Genomic DNA, 21,797 nt, shown 5'->3' with positions numbered 1-21,797 from the left:
CTTCAGCTTTAAGACTCGGACTGGCTTCCTTGCTCCTCAGCTTGCAGATGACCTATGGCCTATTGCGGGACCTTGCAATTGTGTCAGTTAATACTCCTTAATAAACTCGTATATATATCCTATTAGTTCTGTCCCTCTAGAGAATGCTGAAGAATACAGTGGTGGAAGTTGCGGAAATCAGAGTGAGAAAGTTCAGAAGTTGAGAGCATCCAGGAGACAATGGCAAGCTGTTAAGACGGTATCCCTTTTGCAGCCTGAAAACTTCAGTTGGCTGGGGCTCTTTTCTGCTCACATTTTTGTCTGAGGAATTGGAGCAAAATCTTAGAGTTATGTTAATATAGGCCATATCCTTACTGATATTAACTCCAGATTGCTTTCTAACACCATCTCTCACATGTTATTATAGCAATCAAAGGTTGGGAGTTAATTCCCCACCGTAAATTAACTCCCAACTTTTTGGTGGCTAATTCAGGCTGGCCTTATTCCCTATATAAGGGGAATCACAGTCCCATGATGAGGAAAAGAGACAATAAGGGCCTCCCAAGAGCAAGAAGTAATAAGCAATTGAAGGGGAGGCATGTCTAGTCAGCAGAGCTAGGTTCACTGCTTAACTGGAAATCAGATGTTCACAGGCATTCAGCCTCAATCAAAAGGAGCTTCAATGGAAAAAAAATAGTGCTTTACATGGCTGCTGGAAATTTCAGGAGACTTGAATCTGATCATTTTGGATGATGATTCATTCAGAACCACAAAGCAGACTGAGAAAGCAGAAGGAAAGGCCTGGGGAAAGTAAGGTCTCATTAAGATTGCCCACACCTGGGGACAGTGAAAATGGCTATCAGTAATAGAAGCAGCTGTCAGTAATTGATGCAAGACAGAAAACCAAACTCTTCTTCCAAGCATGGGGCTTCATCAGGACCCTGAGATGGAGAGGAGAAAACAGTGGACTCTGAGTCAAGCCAATTTAAGATTCAGAGTTACTTCACTCGAAGACCCTCAGCTACCTCATCTGAGAAATAGTTAATACTGCCCAGCTTCTCAGGATTATCATAAAGATCAAATGAAATAACTTATATAAAGTGACTGACACTGAATAGGTATTCTAATAAGCAGAAGGTAGTTCCTTCCCTTTGACTGAGCATGGTAGTTTTCTTCTGGTTCATGATAAAAGAGAAACTAAAGCTTTACTTCAGATTTGAATTGATTTGCAAGGTATTTTTTCTTAAATACTTTGGCTTGCAGTTGAGAGAAAGAAAGAGAATATCTGAATCTTTTGTCTTGGCTCAGTTTGAGGTTCTTTATTGTGATTCGGGGCTCCTGATTTGGCACGTGCCCCCAGACCAGTGACAGAAAGCTGAACAATATCTTTATATATATATATATTTTTTTGAGATGGAGTCTCACTCTGTCGCCAGACTGGAGTGCAGTGGCACAATCTCGGCTCACTGCAACCTCCGCCTCCCGGATTCAAGTGATTCTCCGGCCTCAGCCTCCCCAATAGCTGGGACTAAAGGCATGTGCCACCATGCTTAGCTGATTTTTGTATTTTTAGTAGAGACAGGGGTTTTACCATGTTGGCCACGCTGGTCTCGATCTCCCTGGTCTGCCTGCCTCGGCCTCCCAAAGTGCTGGGATTACAGGCGTTAGCCATCACGCCCAAACTATACTTACTAATAAAGCATATATATACTACTGTCCATTGATCTCTAAATTATTAGTAAAGTTTCTCTTATTTTTAAGTAAGAAAAAAAAGAGGAACAGAGGTTCTCTTTTTGCTAAACTCAATGAGCTATCTTTGGACACCAACACCCTATACCATTCACTCCTTAGCCTTAAGCATTTAAAACCATTTGCTCCCTGTCATCAAGGACACCTAGGGACCTGGATATTCCTTCACCACCCTCAAGTAAACCTCAGCACAGAAATGGGCCTAGGAATATGTAAGCATATAGCTTTTGATTCCACAGTCTTTCACAGAGACTGAGTGGGGCTGAGGAGGTAAAGGCAGCTTTACCTTTTTGCTTAGGGACTTTTCTCACAGTCATTGCAGCCTGCCTCTTCTGGTTTTCAGAAATTTCAAAGCCTAAAAAAGAAAAATATATGATTTTTAAAACGAGAAACACATACCCTTCTTGAGTGTATAAATGAGTAAACTTTTCTGTAAGAAAGATTTGGTAAGACATAAGACATAACAAAAATCTTGAAATACAAAAAAAAAAAAAAAAAAAAAAAAAAAAATTCCCTTTAACCCAGTAATTTCTTTCTAGGAATTTCATTAAGGAAATTTGTCACAAACTTGAACAAAAAGTTAGCTACAAAAATGCACATCACAGAATAGAGAGCCAAAAAAAGAATCATGGACATGGGCTAAGAGTCTGTTAATGGAGAATGGTTAAATAAAGCATGACACAGGGAAAAAAAATATTTTGTAACCAAAAGCAAAACTATAAAAAAGGACATAGTGAGGCAAAAGATATAATTCAAAAAGAAAATATATATACAGACAATAAAAGTTTCAGAAGGAGGAAAAAATCAAATGGAAAATAGTAATAAAGAAGTAACAGAAACTTGGCTAAGGGGAAAAAATATATATATACTTACTGTAGAAAGAGTAAAAGGTTTTACTAAGTCCCAGGCAGGATGAACATACATAGATGCACATCTACATATTGACTAGTATAATTCCCAAACTTCAGGATAAAAAAAAAAAAAAACTCTGACAAGCTTCACAACAGAAAGGACAGCTTACTTAACAAAAAACAGACATTATATTACTAGAATCCTCATCTGAAATATTGGAAGGAATAGCCTTCTTTTTTTTTTTTTTTTTTTTTTTTTGGAGGCAAGGTTTTGCTTTGTCACCCAGGCTGCAGTGTAGTGGCATGATCATGATCATGGCTCACTGCAGCCTTGACTTCTCAGGCTTAAGCAATCCTCCGACCTTAGCCTCCTGAGTATCTGGGGCCACAGATTCATGCCACCATACCTGGCTAATTGTTTTTAAGTTTTATTTTTTGTAGATATGGAGTCTCCCTGTGTTTACCAGGCTGGTCTTGAACTCCTGGGCTCAAGCAATCGTCCCACCTCAGCCTCCCAAAGTGCTAGGATTACAGGCATGAGCCACCGCACCCAGTGTAATAGCCTTATGAATAAACCCTGGATCAAAAGGAAACCATACCTGAAGTTATAAAATATCTAAAAATAAATAAAAAGGACATTTTATATTAAAACCGCCCTGGGAGTGTCTGCTTTATGCAGGTGTAGATAGGGATGAAACACGTCCTAGTCTCCTGCGGCACCCCTAGGCTTGCTAGGATTAGGAAATTCCAGCCTGGCAAATTCTAGTCAGACCGGTTCTCTGCTCTTGAACCCTGTTAAGATGTTTATCAATGAAAATGCGCACACAGTGGGACATGGAAGTTCATTAGTGATTCTAGTTTCATCCTGACCTTGTGGTCTCGCCCTGACCTTCTGCCTTCTGATCTTTTGTTGTCCTTAAAGCATGTGATCTCTGTGACCCACACCCTATTCATACACTCCCTCCCCTTTGAAAATTGCTAATAAAAACTTGCTGGTTTTACAGCTCAGCGGGCATCACGGACCTGCCAACATGTGATGTCTCTCCCGGACACCCAGATTCACAATTTCTCTCTTTTGTACTCTTTCCCTTTATTTCCCAGACCAGCTGACACTTAGGGAAAATAGAAAAGGACCCACGTTGAAATATCGGGGGCTGAATTTCCTCTGATATCTGGCGCCCACATGGTTTTTTTCCCAAGTGCACATGGGAACCTGATTCCCTTTGGTAGGTGTGGAGAAACATCATCGGTTTTGTCCACAGAAATGCTTGTTTGACTCCCTGATGACTGGTGAGTAGTCTGTGTATGGTCCAGGTTAACTATGGGTCATGCAGAGTCTAAAGGTCATGCTTATCTCTGCTACATTAAGCTCCTGTTAGAACAGGGCGGTGTCCGAATAACCATGGAAAATATGGTCACTCTATTCAAGGTGGTGGAAAAACACTGTCCTTAGTTTCCTGAAAAAGGAACCCTAGATGTAGAACTATGGGATCATGTTGGTGCAACATTCTGGGAACTGGTCTCCACAGGGAATTATGTTCCCGCCACTGTTTGGGGTGATTGGGCCTTGGTAGTGCCATCCTAATGCCACACCAATCCCGTGATCCCCTACAGTTACCATAATTCTCTGAATCTGATGACCCTCCACCTCTTCCTCAACCATCCTCTCCTGCATTTACTTTGTTATCTGAACAGCCTCTCTCCCTTCAGCTACTCCTCCCCCATCTGACAATGTTGAGGATTCAATGTCTAACTCTGGTGACTTTGGATTACGGTCACCCCCTGATGATCTTATTTCTTTTCACGAAGAGCTGGTACCAGTAGCTCCTGCGGCCCCGATTCAGACAGCCTGGGACCATATATATGTAAATTCTTCTCTCTTCAAACCTCCAGAATCACCTAATGGCTCCGGGACCAAACTACAATGTACCTATAATTATTCAGGCCCTCCCCCATCCACTTCAGCCCCTCACCCTCTTGTCGTTTCAGTTCCTCAACCGGTCAGTTTGCCATCCACTCAGCCTGCTCTGTACCCTTCTTCACACATGGATGCCAGTAATCACCAGTATACTTCTGCTCCTTCTGCTCCCTCAATACCCCTTTCTCACACTCTCATTCCAGTCTGACCCCCTCACCCTCAGTTTCCCTTATCTACACATGCTTTTCCTGTCACTTCTATGCCAACTCCATCTCAGATGCCTACTCTTGAAACTTCAATGCAATGCTTATTATGCCAAAACAAAGAAACAAGTGGATTAGATTCATGGACTTATCCAGTTAGGCTAGACCCTCCTAACTTCTAAGGTGTACAAATGCATTGTTATGTACCTCTTAATCTTACATTTTTAAAATAATTTAAGGATGCTTGTACTCAGTATGATCCTACTTCTCGTTATGTTAAAATGGTATTTGAAACTTTTTGTACTGAGGTCATTTTGCTTCCTTTAGACTGGAACCTTTTGGCAAAAGCTGTTCTAACCCCATCTCAGCATTTACAATTTCGTACCTGGTGGTCAGAAGAGGCCCGTTTGCAGGCTCAGCTAAGTCAGACTAATGGCATTCTAATTACTCAGGCTCAGCTCACAGGCTCCAGTAGTTTCTCTGATGCTTATGCCCAATTAAACTTTGACGCTCTTACCACGGCACAAGTAACAAAGGTGTGTATGAGAGCTTGGGATAAATTACGTGCTCCTGGCCAAGCTCCTGTTTCTTTCACCATGGTTAAACAAGGTCACTCTGAATTATACCCTGATTTTTTAGCTAAATTACAAGATACCGTTCAAAAATCTGTCTCTGATGAGCACACTCAATGTATTGTCCTTTGTATGTTAGCTTTTGAAAATGTGAATCATGAGTGTAAAATGGTCATGTGTTCTATCCAATAACAAAATTTACCTGATCATGAGGTGTTTGTTGCCTGCATATATTAAGTCTTATGAAGGCATTGGATCAGACACCCACAAAGCTATTTTATGGGCATGGGCCATGAAGGACACCAACCAAACTGGTCCCACTAATTCTTTTCTTGGAGCCTGCTATAATTGCAGTCAACTTGGTCATACTTGAAAAAATTGCACTGTTAAAAGTGGCCAAGCCTACTCAACAAACACGGCCAAATGCTGATGCTACTGTTTGCCCACATTGTTGCAAAGGTAAACATCGGGCAAGTAATTATAAGTAAGTATGGAAAATCCCTGCCACAACACCAGGAAAACGGGGAGTGGGGCCGGTCCCAGGCCCTGATATCAAATGGGGTGCTTCAGACTCAGACCAACGTTGCGTTTCCGCTTCAGGTGGTCCCAATGCAGCCACCAGCACAAACAAATTTACCTACAGCCAACCCAAATGGGTCCCAGCCTCTCCTTCTGTCTCAGTACAATGCTTGTCTACCTCCGTGGAAGGGGGCGGGGTGGTCAATCTCTGTATACTATTCCTCTACATTTACTACCTAACTCTTTGCCTTTAATTGTCCCCACGGGGGTCACTGGCCCTTTACCTCAACGTTTGGTGGGCCTGGTGTTAGTTAGGGCATCCACCTCTGCTAAAGCAATCACCATTCATACTGGTATCATTAATTCTGATTCTGTTGAAGAGATTAAATTAATCGTGTCTGTCAAGGTTCCTGTTTCCATTCCAACTGGTGAGTCAATTGCTCAATTGCTTTTACTACCTAATATCATTTTAAACAAAGGAGATAAGACACGTGGCCCTGGGATGGGCTCCGGCGGCAAAAAGGCCGCTTATTGGATTTTTGTAATTTCTAAACAACGGCCCACCTGCACCATACACATTCAAGGAAGAAAGTTTGAGGGCCTAGTAGATACTGGTGCTGATGTTTCTATTATTTACTCTAATTTATGGCCTTCCTCCTGGCTTAAGCATCCCGCTAACATGGGACTAGTAGGTGTTGGAAAATCCAAGGAAGTTTATGAGAGCACATTTATCTTGCCTTGCACCAGCTCTGATTGTCAAAAGGGTACAATTCAGTCTTATATCATGCCAATCCCCATTAATCTTTGGGGTAGAGATTTGCTGGCACAATGGTGGGCTGAAATTAATATTCCACATAACTCTTATAGTGCTCCCAGTCTGTGTATGATGGAAAACATGGGGTTTGTTCCTGGACTCGGTCTCGGTTCAAAACATGAAAGGATTACTAAACCCCTCCCAATTACTGTAAAAGAAGACAGAGCTGGTTTACATTATCCTTTTTAGTGGCAGCCGCTACAACACCTCCTGATCCTGTCCCTTTACAATGGAAATCTGACACACCTGTTTGGATAGAGTAGTGGCCGCTTTCTAAAGAAAAACTAGAGGCTTTAACTCAATTAGTTTCTGAACAGTTACAACTTGGAAATGCGGAACCTTCTCCTTCCCCCTGGAATTCTCCTGTGTTTCTAGTAAAAAAGAAATCAGGCAAGTGGCAGATGGTAACTGATTTAAGGGCCATTAACACTATAATTAAACCTATGGGGGCCGTCCAACCAGCCATGCCTGCCCCTGCTTTAATACCTAAAAATTGGCCTCTCATAGTTATTGATCTTAAAGATTGTTTTTTTCATATTGCTTTACCTAAATCGGGTTGTGAAAAAATTACTTTTACTGTACCATCTATCCATAATCAAAAGCCTGCAGCTCGTTATCAATGGAAAGTACTTCCTCTGGGAATGCTAAATAGTCCTACAATCTGCCAGCTTAGGCAAGTGCTTTCACCAGTTCGAGCCCAATTTCCTCAGGCCTATATTCTTCATTATATTGATGATATTTTAATTGCTGCCCCCACTGATAAAGAATTAATTGACCATTATCAAAGTTTGCGCCGCCGTGTTACAGAGGCTGGATTACACGTTGCTTAGGATAAAATTCAAGAGACCACTCCTGTTCAATATTTAGGAATGGTGGTCAATAAACAACGTATTCAACCTCAAAAAGTTCAAATTAGGAGAGATTCTTTGAAAACTTCAAATGACTTCCAAAAACTTTTCGGTAACATTAATTATTTAAGACCTACTTTAGGTATTCTAACCTATGTACTGTCTAACTTATTTTCTATGCTGTGGGGAGATTCCAATCTCCGAAGTCCCAGGACTTTGACCCCCGAGGCTTCACTAGAACTGGAATTCGTAGAGGAAAGAATCCAGACCGCCTATTTACCTAGAGTACAGCCGTTTCAGCCTTTTCAGCTTCTGGTTTTTGCTTCATTACACTCCCCTATTGGACTAGTTCAACATAATGATTTAGTGGAGTGGTGTTTTCTTCCTCATTCTGTGTCAAAAACTGTGTATTTATCTAGATCAAATGGCCACTCTAATTAGACAGGCATGGTGTAGAATACTTAAAATTTCCAGATTTGATCTGAATTTAATTGCAGTTCCTTTAAATAGGCTGGAAGTTCAAGCCGCCTTTCAACATTCTGTACTGTGGCAAATTCACTTGGCTAATTTTATTGGCGTTATTGACAATCATTATCCAAAGAACAAATTGTTTGATTTTATAAAAATGACGTCTTGGGTGGTCCCTCGATTAACCAAAGATCAGCCCATTCCTGAGGCCGTTACAGTATTCACTGATGGCTCCAGTAATGGCAATGCTGGTTATGTAGGTCCTACAGACAAGCTTATTTCTACCCCTTATACCTCTGCTCAAAAGACAGAGTTAATAGCTGTCATTACTGCCTTACAGGAGTTCCCCAAACCTTTAAATATTGTCTCTGATTCTGCCTATGTTGTACATGCCACTAAAAACATAGAAACCACTACTATCAAACATATTGATAATTCTGAATTGGCTTCTTTATTTTCAAGGTTACAACAGGCGGTTCGCCAATGTAGACACCCTTTCTATATTATGTATATTAGATCTCATACCACTTTACCAGGACCTGTGTCTGCCAGTAATCACAAAGTCAACTGTTTGGTCTCTTTTGCAACCCAAGAAGCTCAGGAGTTCCATAATCTCACTCACGTCAATGCTGCTGGATTAAAAGATAAATTTGCCCTTACCTGGAAACAGGCTAGGCTTATTGTTCACAGCTGTCCTCAGTGCCAGGTTTTTGTACTTCCAAATCAGGAACCTGGCATTAATCCCAGAGGCCTAACTCCTAAGGCTTTATGGCAAATGGATGTGACTCATGTTAGCTCCTTTGGCAGACTGTCATACGTGCATGTCTCTGTAGATACCTTCCCAGGTTTTATTTGGGCTACTTGCCAAACAGGGGAAGGCACGGCCCATGTTAAAAAACATCTGTATTCTTGCTTTGCAGTTATGAGGCTTCCATATCAAATAAAGTCAGACAACACCCCTGGATATATTAGTAAGGCTTTTGATTTATTTATGAAACAATGAGGAATTTCCCATATTACTGGAATCCCTTACAATCTTCAGGGACAGGCTGTGGTGGATTGGGCCAATTGCACTTTTAAAGTCCGATTGTCCAAACAGTCAGAACAACAAAAACATAATTTAACTACCCACCACTCCCAATTACATTTAACATTGTTTACTTTAAATCTTTAAAATGTTCCTAAAGATAATAATCTAACTGTAGCTGAATGCCATTATACAGGCAAAAAATTCTCCCTAAACAAAGGCAAGCTAGTGTTATGGAAAAACTCCCAAACCAATACCTGGGAACCTGGCACAATTATAATGTGCGGGAGAGGATATGCTTGTGTTTCACCAGGAGATCATTAATCCCCTGTCTGGATACCCACTAGGAGACTCAAGCTTCGTGTGAATACTGACGACGAAAACCACACGGAAAAGAGGTCTGTGTCAGAGACTGCCCTCAGACGTGGTGAGATCTGTGCTAACTCCTTAAAAACTGGCACACCAAATCACAATAGGTCTGATTCAATCATCCCTGATGGCAATGGAGACCCATCTAACTAATTCCACTTCTCCTGATTACCTTTCTTTTTCCCCTTACAAACCTAAAAATCTCAACATTTCTATTAGCCTAAAAATAACATCTCTCTGTTCTTCTCTTCCTCCTTCAGCACTGAATCTCACTTACAACAGGTTTTATTTAATGATTATCCTCCTTATAATTTCTGTCTCACCAGTTTCCTCTCACACTGATTTACCTGCTACACAAAATTATTCTTATTTGGCTTAAGTGCCTTTTCCTCCACTTATTCGACCTCTCACCTGGAGAGATGCTCCTGTAGAAATCTACACTAACAATAGTGTGTGGATGCCTGGAGCTACAGGTGACTGTTGCCCTGCTCAACCAGGAGAAGAAGGCACTGCATTTAATATTACCATGGGTTATAAATACCCCACTCTGTGCCTCAGACATGCACCTGGTTGTACCACCTAGAAATTCAAGTCTGGGCTGCTTATCTTCCGGAAAGATCAGCTACAGAGGAACTGGGCCATTTGGTCCATAGCCTCTCCCTTTCTCCTTTAAAACAAATGAAAGGGGGAGTAATGGGAGATACCCCATACTTTCAATATAAACCTGCAGTAAAACCATGCCCTAAAAATTTTGAGGGCCCATCTAAAACCTTAATTTGGGAAGACTGTGCTAACTCACATGCAGTAATATTGAAAAATGACTCATATGGTTTAGTAATAGGCAGGGCACCAAAGGGCTATTTAAAAAACAATTGCTCCTCTGGAGGAAGGAAACGCCTGGAGGCTACTTATTTTATTTCTTATTGGGAGAACGAGAATCATCATTCTACTTTGCACAGGAGGTTCAGCTCATTCTTTCCCTTAAAATGGGAAGATAAAGGCATTTACCCCCTCCCACCTCGAGGCCTCGTATGATACTCCCCATTCTGAGCCCCAAACACCCAGAACTTTGGAAATTGGCTATTGCTATGTCTGGGCTGCGAGTATGGGAAGGGGAAACTATTCTGTCTGTGTCCCCGCTACCATCCCCCTCTCTCAGTATCAACGTAGATCCAGACATTCTGTTTCACTTACCTCTAAACTGACTGTTCCCATACAGAGTTGTGTTAAGCCTCCGTACATGCTGTTAGTGGGAAGTATCAAAATTTGGACAAATAATCAAACTGTCCAATGTATTAATTGTCATTTATACACTTGTATTAACTCCCATTTTGACTCCAGGAAAAGTGTAATGTTGGTTCGAGCTTGAGAAGGAATCTGGATTCTGGTAACCTTGCCCAGACCTTGGGAATCCTCCCCCTCAATACATTTAATTAATGAAGTGTTACAGCGAATTCTAAAAAGATCTAAGAGATTTGTTTTCACTTTAATTGCTGTGATCATGGCCTAATTATAGGCACTGCAATGGCCACCACTACTGAAATGGCGTTACATCAATCTATTCAAACAGCTCATTTTGTTAATGATTGGCAAGCCAATTCCACCCAAAGGTGGAATTCTCAACAAAGCATTGATCAAAAATTGGCTAATCAAATTAATGATTTAAGACAGTCTGTTATTTGGCTTGGAGATCAAGTAGTGAGTCTCCAATATTGCATGCAAATGCAGTGTGATTGGAATACTTCGGATTTCCGTATCATCCTGTATTCCTACAACGAGACTGATCATTCATAGGAAATGGTCAAAGGACACCTTCTGGGTAGGGAAGATAATTTATCATTGGACAGAACTAAATTAAAAAAAAAAAAAAAACAAATTTTTGAAGCCTCCCAAGATCATTTATCCATTGTGCCTGGAGTTGAGGCGTTAGATCAGGTGGCAGAAAACCTTTCTGGACTAAACCCCACCACTTGGATTAAGTCTACTGGGGGCTCCACTGTAGTAAATTTTGAAATTATGTTTCTCTGTTTAATCGGCTCATCTTTAGTGTGCCAGACCAGTCAAAGAATCCTGCGTCAAAATCAAGAGAACGAACAAGCCTTCATCACCATGGCACATTTATATAAAAAGAAACGGAGAGATGTTGCAGGAAGTCAGGGACCCTGAATGGAGGAACTGGCTGAAGCCATGGCAGAAGAACATAAATTGTGAAGATTTCATGGACATTTATTAGTTCCCCAAATTAATACTTTTATAATTTCTTACACCTGTCTTTACTGCAATCTCTGAACATAAATTGTGAAGATTTCATGGACATTTATCACTTCCCTAATCAATACTCTTGTGATTTCCTATGCCTGTCTTTAATCTCTCAATCCTGTCATCTTTGCAAGCTGAGGATGTATGTCGCCTCAGGACCCTGTAATGATTGCGTTAACTGCCCAAATTGTTTGTAGAGCATGTGTGTTTGAACAATATGAAATCTAGGAACCTTAAGAACAGGATAACAGCAATTTTCAGGGAACAAGGGAGATAACCTTAAAGTCTGGCTGCCTGTGGGCCGGGCAGGACAGAGTCATATTTCTCTTATTACTGAAAACAGGCAAGAGAAATATCACTGAATTCTTTCCCCAGTAAGGAATATTAATAATTAACAGCCCTGGGAAAAGAATGCATTCCCAGGGCATGGCCTCTAAAATGGCCGCCCTGGGAGTGTCTGCTTTATGCAGGTGTAGATAGGAATGAAACACGCCCTAGTCTCCTGCAGCGCCCCCAGGCTTGCTAGGATTAGGAAATTCCAGCCTGGTGAATTCTAGTCAGACCAGTTCTCTGGTCTTGAACCCTGTTAAGATGTTTATCAATGACAGTGCATGCACAGTGGGACACGGAAGTTCATTAGTGATTCTAGTTTCGCCCTGACCTTGTGATCTCGCCCTAACATTCTGCCTTGTGATCTTTTGTTGCCCTTAAAGCATGTGATCTCTGTGACCCACACCCTATTTGTACACCCCGTCCCCTTTGAAAATTGCTAATAAAAAATTGCTTGTTTTATGGCTCAGGGGGCATCACAGAACCTGCTGACATGTGATATCTCCCCCGGACACCCAGCTTTAAAATTTCTCTCTTTTGTGCTCTTTCCCTTTATTTCTCAGACCAGCCGACACTTAGGAAAAATAGAAAAGGACCCATGTTGAAACATCAGGGGCTGAATTTCCCCTAATAGATTTCATAAAGATAGAGAGTGGAATGGTGATTATCAGTGGATAAGAAGGAAAGGCTCAGGTCAATGGAGAGGGGCTGGTTAATAGATACAAAAACACAGTTAGAAGAAATAAGATTTAGTTTTTGATAGGACAGTAGGGAAATTAGAGTTAACAATAATTTATTGTATATCTCAAAACAGCAAAAAAAATTTTGGAATGTTCCCAACACAAAGAAAAGATGAGCATTTGAGGTGATGGATATCGCAATTACCCTGATTTGATCATTACACATCATATACAGGTATCAAAATATCACATGTACCTTAAAAATATGTATAATGATCATAAATACATAAAAAGATCAATTCTCCCTGATAAGCCTGATTAAAAAGATTAAAGTGAGAAAATAAAAATATATGAAATATTATGAATGAGAAAGAAGAGAGATAACCACAATTATGGAAGATATAATAATTAGAAAATATTATGTGTAGATATATAGCATTAAATTAAAAATCCAGAGGAAATGAACAATTTCCCAGAAAAATAGAAATTATCAAAAGTAACATACAAAGAGGCAGAAATGTACAGAGTCTAAAGAAAACTCTACCGTTTTCCTGAAGCATACAGAACAAGACTTTGATGAAAGAAGAGCAGAGCCTTGTTCTTAAATGTGAAAACTTAATAACAATGCCAAGCCTTTACATATTAACAAATTTAATATAATGCCAATCAGAATCCAAATGGGCTTTTTATGCCAGTTTTTATGGCAGCGTTTTTAAACCTAGAATAAATAAATTTGATATTCATATCAATGAATAAACATCTAAGAACTGCTAAGAAACAATGATAAAAGAAGAGTGAATAAGAATTGATTGTACCAGGCATTAAAACTTTCTCAATATACTGCAATTAAAACAGTATAGTCTCGATACAAGAAGTGACAAACAGAAGAGTGGAACAGAATAGAAAGTTTAAAGACACATCTAAGTATATATGCAGAGTTACTATATATCAAAAATGGCATTTAAATTGTGTGGAAAATAAATGATTTATTTAATAAATGATGCAGATGCAACTGGATATCCACCTGGAAGAAAAAATGAGACCCCTTCCTCATGCCATATAAAAATGTAAATTCCAGATGGATTACAGTTCTAAAAATAAACCAAAAGTATATTTTTAATTAGGAAATTTTATAGTTTTGATGGCAAGAGATCTTAAGCAAGATGAAACTAGGGGCCAAAAAAGGAATAACTTTTTAACTTTTTTCAAAGTAAAAAGTTAAATATTTATAGAAGTAGGCAATATAAACAAACTCAAAAGACAAAAAACAGACTGGTGAAAACGTGAAATTCATGACCGACAAAGTGTCACATCCTGAATATAGAGTCCTTCCAAATTTATTTTAAAAGAATGACAAAAACTACAAATGAGTAAAGGGTATGAGGCAATTCACAAAAGAAATGAAAATAGCCATTAAGCATATGGAAAAAAAAAAAAGGTTCCAACACTTTTTTTCAATTTACTAGTTGAAAAATGGCAAACTGAAACAAACAGATGCTATCCAGTGCTGGTGAGGGTATGGGGAAGTAGGTACTCATAAAATTATGCTAGGAGTATAGATTCTACAAATCTTTCAGAATTTAATATGTAAGTATGTATTAAAACCGTTCACATCCTAACATTCAATCATTCCACTTTAGGGTATCTATCCTACAGGAATAAAAGCACCAATAAGTAACAATGAGATATGTACACGGATATATATTACAGCCATATCTGTAGTAGGAAATAAAGCTAAATATAAAATGAATGTCTAGCACAAAAAAGAACAATCAGCCCTCTGTAACCATGGGTTCCACATCTGGATTCAATCAACTATGGATCAAAAATAATCAGAAAAAAGCGGCTGGTCCTTCTGTACTAAACACATATGGATTTTTGCCTTGTCTTTATTCCCTAAACAATACAGTATAACAATTATTTACATAGCATTACATACATAATACCTAACATTGTGTTAGGTATTATAAATAATCTAGAAATGATTGAAAGTATATGGAGGATGTACATAGGTTATATGTAAATATTATATAATTTTATATAAGGGATTTGAGCATCCATGGATTTTGATATCCACGGGAGTCCTGGAACCAATATCCCGTGCATACCAAGAGATGACTGTGGTTACTACATAATATTATGGAATGTTATACAGCTGTTTATAAGAAAAGTGTGATGAATTTATTGATATGCCCATTTCACTATAGTCCTCACTAATATAGGTGTTGCTATGAAGGTATTTTACAGATGTAATCAAAGCCCCTGATATGGTTTGGCTCTGTGTTCCCACCCAAATCTCATGTGGAATGGTAATCCCCATGTGTTGGGGGAGGGGCCTGGTGGGAGGTGATTGGCTCATGGGGGCAATTTCTCCCACGCTGTTCTCATTATAGTGGGTGAGTTCTCACGAGATCTGATGGTTTAAAACTATGTGGCACTTCCCCCTTGCTCTCTTCTCTCTCTCTCCTTCCACTATATGAAGAAGATGCTTGCTTCCCCTTTGCCTTCTGCTATGATTCTAAGCTTCCTGAGGCCTCCCAGTGATGCTTCTTGTGAAGCCTGCAGAACTGTGAATCAATTAAACCTCTTTTCTTCATAAATTACCCAGTCTCAGGTAGTTATTTATAGCACTGTGAAAAGGGACTAATACAGGCCCTAATCAGTTAACTTTATATAAGGGAGAATATCCTACATAATCTGGATGGACCTGACTGAATCTGTTGCAAGACCTTAAAAGTAGAGCTTAGGTCTCCCACAGAAAGGGCAGAAATTCTACCTGTGCACCACAGCTTTAGCCCATGTCTGTGCCATTTCATCCTTCTCATGATCTTCTCTTCCTGACTGCCTGTAGATGACAGCTTTGGCCTATGTCCATGGGTTTGAGCCTGCCTGTGATCCTCCATTTCTGACTGCCTGCTCTATGGAATTCTGAGCCACTTAGCCAACATTCACAATCGCATAAGTCAATTCCTTGTAATAAAATTTTCAGCAGTGGTATGATAGATCTCCTATGGGTTATGCCTCTTTGGTTGAACCCTAACTGATACAAGGGGTTATAGTTAGATTCTATATTATTTATCTGGGGAGTTACCTATGATAAATTAAGCTAAAAAAGCAACTTACAAGGTAATATATATAATTTTTATATAAAAGTATTATATTTGTATATGTTTATATGGGCATGAGAAAAGTATGGAAAGGGGAATACTGAACTGTTAACACTGGTTATTTCATTCAGTATGGAAGTGACAGAAGGGAAAAGAATGCTAAATTTTCTTTATGTATGTCCATATTTGTTTAAATGGTTATAATGGTCATGCATTAATTTTATAATTAAAAAGTAAAAATTAAAAAAAGCTATGATAAAACTATATGACCCTCATAAAATAATGATTAAAAATATGAAATGATATGATAGAAATGCTAATAATGATGAGTAAAAATGAGGATACAAAATTATATCTATCCACCATAGAGAGGCACGTATAGGGAGAGAAAGAAAAAAAGATTCAGTCACCTTGGTTTTTCTAATTAGACACATTAAAAAGGCTGGAAATATATATCAAAATGTTTATGAAAGTTATTACTGAGTATGTTGATGTGTGATTTTTACTTTTTTCTTATATTTTTCTGTTGTTTTTTCTCCAAATTTCCTACAATGGAAGTGATTTACTATTATCAAACCAAAAAAAAAACCCTCAATATTTTTAAAGATGAACATATGCCTGTTCAGAAAGTAATTTCTGGAAGCTTTTCTATTAGAAGCAGATAGTTAAAGTCACAGGGTTATTAGGGCATTGTGTGGGAGACATTGTGTTAGAGCCAATGGGAATGGCAGGGACCTTCTAATTGATTCAGGGTCTGAATACTAAGACCATTCCTTTAATAACTCTAACAGCCTAGGCAGGGTCAGTGGCTGCTGCTGCTTGCCATTGAGAGAAGTAGCCAGCAACATTTATATACCACTCCACATCATGTCCCAATGCAGTGTCCACATACTAAAAGCAATCTGATTCCAATGAGACTCAAAGTGAGTTATTAATGTGCACTCTACGCAAGTTCTGAGGAGAAGACTGGAGTTAGATTTGTCTTTCTGACCATCCTTTCTTACCTCTGGACAATTTCAATCACCAACATGGAAGGATAAGAGAACCCTTTTGTACCAGGATTCAACGAGTACGCCCATTTTTCTAGAGACGATTTCCACAAACTTGAGCATACAGGCATTTTAAAGTACAATTTCATTCCCATAAGCAATGGGGCAAAGACAGAAACTGTATGTCTTCTCAGGGAATTAACAAGTCTGGTTGCTTGGTATTTTTAATGACAGAAAGGCAGGACCATGAGCAAGAGACCAGACAGTACTTTATAAGCCACAAAGCTATAACCAATGGCATCTAAATCCCACAGTTGGGAAGCAGCATGAAAAATATCTCTACTATCTATATCCCCTCTGGAAAAGAGAAACAAAAAGGCAAAAAAAGTATGTTTCAGTGTATTCGAAATCATGACAATGGTCATGGTTTTAGGTCCTGTTATATTTTCTATAGTTTACTTTAAATACTTCCACACAGAAAGTGTGATGTGTATGTGCATATTATTTTAATCTATAGTCTAGGGGGATTTAGTTAACATCTGAAGTATCCTAATCAGGAGTACAAACTATGCACCTAATGACAGAGAGCTGAGGCTTTATGAAGATTACAGAACAGGTAGTGTAACTGATTTTTGTTTATTTGCTAATAAATGTATGTTTGGGACAATCAAGCCTGAGGCCTGAGGCCAGCTTTCAGTGTGATATTCTTAGCTAGTAGGGGAGGACAACCTATAGTTCAACCTACCACTGACTAATGGAAGCTATTGGTACTTACCAAAAACAACCTAATAATAAGGAACCACCAAAGTAGCTTAAGTCAGTTTGCAACAGAAATCTTCCCTCTGACTCCAGGAAAATGGAAACCAATTCAAACCTCCTATGTTCTTCATAGCCATATTCTTCTTTCTACTCTCGGGTCACTTACCGATTTTTTCATCTTCCTGTACCATTTTCCTCTCTTCTCTGAAAGCCCTGAGCCAGCGTATTTTTTCCTCCAGCTTCTTGGCAAAGAACAGATGTATCTCCTCAGTCTCCTTGTTGTGAAGCTTGAAGGCATTCTTCATGCTGACATTAAAGTCATCATCTCTGCCATCCTCAATGTCAACTACCTCATATTTATCCATGTCAATGCGGCCTTTGTAGTACAGGATGTCTCTCCGGATTAGGTCCTAGATGGGAAGGAGAGGTTTCTTGAAGGTATGTGCAGGGTGAGTACTAGAAGAGTTGGCACATGGGCACAGCAGAATGCTAACACTGTCACCATTTTGAAGTAGCAATGGGGGTTGGTTTGTTCTAAATTTGGCCAGGTTATATTAGCAGTCTGACATTGACAGGTTGGTTAACTAGATGCCCAAAGAAAAAGCCTCTGTCTCACCTCGAAAGATCATTTCAGACACCAGAATCAATCCCTGGACATGTGTGCAAGTCTGCTGATAGGAAGTAGGAAACAGTAAGTCACACAAACACAGCTAGCAAGGGCGTCTTCTTTTCTAAAACATCAGCAAGCCCACTAGAGGTATGAAATGAGCTGGCTGGTTGCCTAGAGTGTGTTCAAATATCTGTGCAGGCCAGTGAGACCTGAACACCAGAGGAGGACTGAGTAGTATGAGTAGCTAGGAGGCCACAGACTGTTGGCAAAGGATTACGTAGGGAGGGTCTAACACTTAGCACTCTGCGGATTTTTAGAAAAGGCCCAGTCTGACAAGAGAAATGGAGGTAAAAGTAAATAAAGAAGTTCACATATCAACACAGATGAATGTCACAAATCTTATGGAGAAAAACAGAAGTTGTGGATGGACACAAACAGTATGTTGCCTATTTGTTATTGCTGTTTTGCTCTCATTTATACAAAATTGTATTAATCCTAACTCTAGTCCATGAAACACTCATAATTGGTTCATGCATGGCATTTTTATTTCTCTATTCATTTACTTACTTATTTTAATAATATAAAGCACTGGTGAATCTGCCACTAATCCAAGGCATCCTCCATCCTAAATCCTATGTTCATCATTTCCATGGTTTCCTTTCTATATAGTTTTACCTCATCTATATCTGTTCCCTTGAAAAACATACAATACAATGCCACATAATGTTTAAAGACACATAGTATGTAGAAAATTATAAAGAAATATGTGACAATGATATATGCCAAATTCCAGACAGTACAGAGCAGAAAATGGGGAGGGGCAAGAGAGGAAGGAGAAGAAAAAGAAGCAGAAGAGAGGATGGGAAGGAAAACTATTTGTAATTAATTATTTCTTAAGGTGGATAGTAAGCATGTGGATACTCATTATATTATTTTTATATCTTTTTGAATGTGAAATATTTAATAAGTTAAAAAAGAAAACAGAGGGACGGATAAAATGACATATAGACGTATGGAATGTCAGATCTTATAAATATCTTGAAGTGGTCTTTCAGCCCCTCCTCTTCTTGGCGCTGCCTTCAGCCTCCTCTGATAACACATCCCCTGTTGGGAGATGTGGTATGGCTGAGTCAGGCTGAGGAAGGCCCCTATAAGCCCTGTACTGACAGATGTCTTCAGGCCAGCTCTCCCTCCTCTCTGCTTTATCTGCTCTTTCAGTCAGCTGGACAGTCAGAAATGCTCATTAATTTTTATTAGCATTTTACAGTTCAATTAAACCATTCCCATTCTACTGAATTGCCTTACTTGACTCACTTCTCAGCTGTGTGCTCCCTATGAAGGATCTTCTTTTGGCCACTCACATTCCCAATCCTAACTCTTCACACTGTGCAGTACACTGAGATTTTCAGTTGGGCTGGGAAAGGCTACCTTGCAGGATTCCCAGCATAGCTCTGTCAACCTCAAAGGCCCAGGCTGGAAAATACAGATGTCATTGAATTGCTTTTGAAAAAATAACAACCATGTTGCTTTTTTTCCTTCCATAATGACTTCATATAAATAAGAAAAGAATATAGATGGATTCTGATCTATTGGTTGTCCCCAGGATCAAGTTCACAGGAGAGGAAGAGTTCAGCTATACAGAGAGGGCCAATGTTGTCCCAAGCCTATTTCAGAACCTGGGTTCCTTTTACCATGTTCAGTGTGCACAAGCTCAATCCTGGCCAAAAGGATAGAGTGGTTCCCATACACTGAGTTCCACAATTCTCAGGAACACTTTTTGAGACACATGTATAAAAAGTGGGCCCTATCAGGCTAATCTAAGTACAAAACCAGGACAAGCTAGGGAGAATGTATGAATTTAATTTATCTTGATCTCAGAAAGGTTTGAATTGTGCCTTACCATACATAATACAATACATACAAACCTGGAAAGCCAGATCTGAACCACACATTCTCACTGGACCACACTGCCTAAAACAGGCAGCCTCAACTTCCTTGTTGCTAACTTCAGTCCGCAGCCTCCTTCCACTCCGCCCCCATTCCGAGTTGGTGTGTCATAGTCATTGAGAGCTTTCAACACCTTTGCTATTTCCCAAAAATAGAAAGAATATGCATGATCTTGGAGCTACATTAAAAGCATCAATTGAACCTCCTATTGTTTCTTTCGATATTTAAGGATGACAAGAAGCTAAAGAGAATTTCTGCTTCTGTGGTGGGGAAACATGGCTAGAGAGATGTGTTACTAAAATTATTCCTTTGCCTGTTCTCCCTGGTCCCCTAGAGGGTTAAATGTGAGTTTTCAGGCACTAGATTAGTCATAAGCCAAATGTAGAGATGTGATAGGAATAATTAAGAATGACCTACCAGTTCAGGAATTCCAATCATAAAGAGTAGCTAAGACTATAAGCAGTAAGCAGCATGGAACAAAAGAAAGAGCATGATGTAGAGTCTGAAACCCTGAGTTTGATGCCTTGCTGCTTAACCTATCAGCTCTATGGTTACAGACAAGCCAGTTAACCTCTCTGAGCCCCAATTTCCACAACTAAGAAATGAAGACAGTTTTCCTTACTCTGTAAAATAGCTACAAAGCTCTAATATAAACATGTCATTTCCAGGACATGAGGCCAGACTTGTCCACCAAATACAGCCTTGAGCTTTCTTGCTCCTGGGCCAGTGTTTCATAGTCCTTAAAACCCTCTTTTGATAAACTTAAAAGAAAAAACATCTCACTACCTCCTTTAGCTCATTCAGACTTTCCAAATAATTTAAATATTGTGAGTAAAAATAAGTCAAAGCAAGGGTAACTCTGAATATTTTTTCAATTTACATAACTGCCCCACTGTCCCTGGAAATTCTATACATCCTTTCAGGACAGGGTGGTATTTGCCAAATGGTATTTGTCACCAAACAACAGATATATATTTGGGGTCACACTAATATCTGCTCTCTGGCCCAACCAGGCTTCCTATTCTAATCTTAGCCTTCGAGGTCAAACTTACACATTCTTCTTCCTCAAAGAAACTCCCTGACTGCTCAAGCTGATGTGGCTCCCCTTCTCCAAATTCTAACACCAATTATGAAGCCCCTGACATACTACACACTTGACACTTAGCCACCATGCTGCTCACAGCTTTTAGTTTGCCTGCCCATTAAGGCTGTGCCCAGCACTCTATCTTCTTTGGTCTTGTTTCACTCAGGGTTTGTCCAGAGAAGAGCAGCTGACAAAGCCCCGGAGTTTCCTCTGGTTGTCCTCTGCACATGGCAAGGGGACAAAGTCCTCCTGAATCCTGGTTGCCTGTGGTCCTATTGGAACCAGGCTGCCTACATGCCACTTGTTAATGGTAGTCTGAGTGCCTTCCCAGGGACATGGTGAGCAGGTGCTCAAAACAGATGCTATTTGGATCATCACAACTTTCCTGCCTAATGAAGTTTATCATTTCCAATAAAATGCCAGCCTTCCTCCTTTTTCCTTGTGCTCGTCTGAATTGGGAGACATTAAGGGAGCTAGTTCCTCCCCAGGAGGATCCTGGCAATCTGCAGACAGACACTCAGGCTGTGGTCCTAGTCTGTGGCTCCAGCAAGAAGTCTACTCTGTCCCTGATGCTACATAACTGAACAGCTGGAAGCTATTTCAATTTGGCCTCACTGGGTATGCCTGGGGTTTAGTAAGACGTTGCAGGATATTCTCTACAAATGACAGATGCTGCAATCTGGGGAATGTAACTGTTCAGGATTGTAGCCTGCTT

The 21,797-nt window shown here is 39.7% G+C and overlaps 1 protein-coding gene across 13 annotated transcripts in view; it reads right to left on the bottom strand.

Moving 5' to 3' along the window:
- The window catches only part of ARHGEF9 (Cdc42 guanine nucleotide exchange factor 9), a 156,890-nt gene that overhangs the window by 7,052 nt on the left and 128,041 nt on the right, over positions 1 to 21,797 (bottom strand). For 12 of the 13 annotated variants that reach the window (XM_025372880.1, XM_025372878.1, XM_025372883.1 and 9 more), the window contains 2 exons: positions 17,608 to 17,851; positions 2,015 to 2,083 (listed from right to left, as the gene is read on the bottom strand). In XM_025372880.1, the coding sequence (XP_025228665.1) occupies positions 2,015 to 2,083; positions 17,608 to 17,851 (313 nt within the window). The remainder of the gene's footprint in view (positions 1 to 2,014; positions 2,084 to 17,607; positions 17,852 to 21,797) is intronic. The other variant, XM_025372882.1, reaches the window with a different exon arrangement.

The sequence above is a fragment of the Theropithecus gelada genome, chromosome X (assembly GCF_003255815.1).
Source record: "Theropithecus gelada isolate Dixy chromosome X, Tgel_1.0, whole genome shotgun sequence".
Classification (NCBI taxonomy): domain Eukaryota; kingdom Metazoa; phylum Chordata; class Mammalia; order Primates; family Cercopithecidae; genus Theropithecus; species Theropithecus gelada.
Note: the sequence above shows the minus strand (reverse complement) of the source record. Positions and strands in the feature narration are given on the sequence as shown.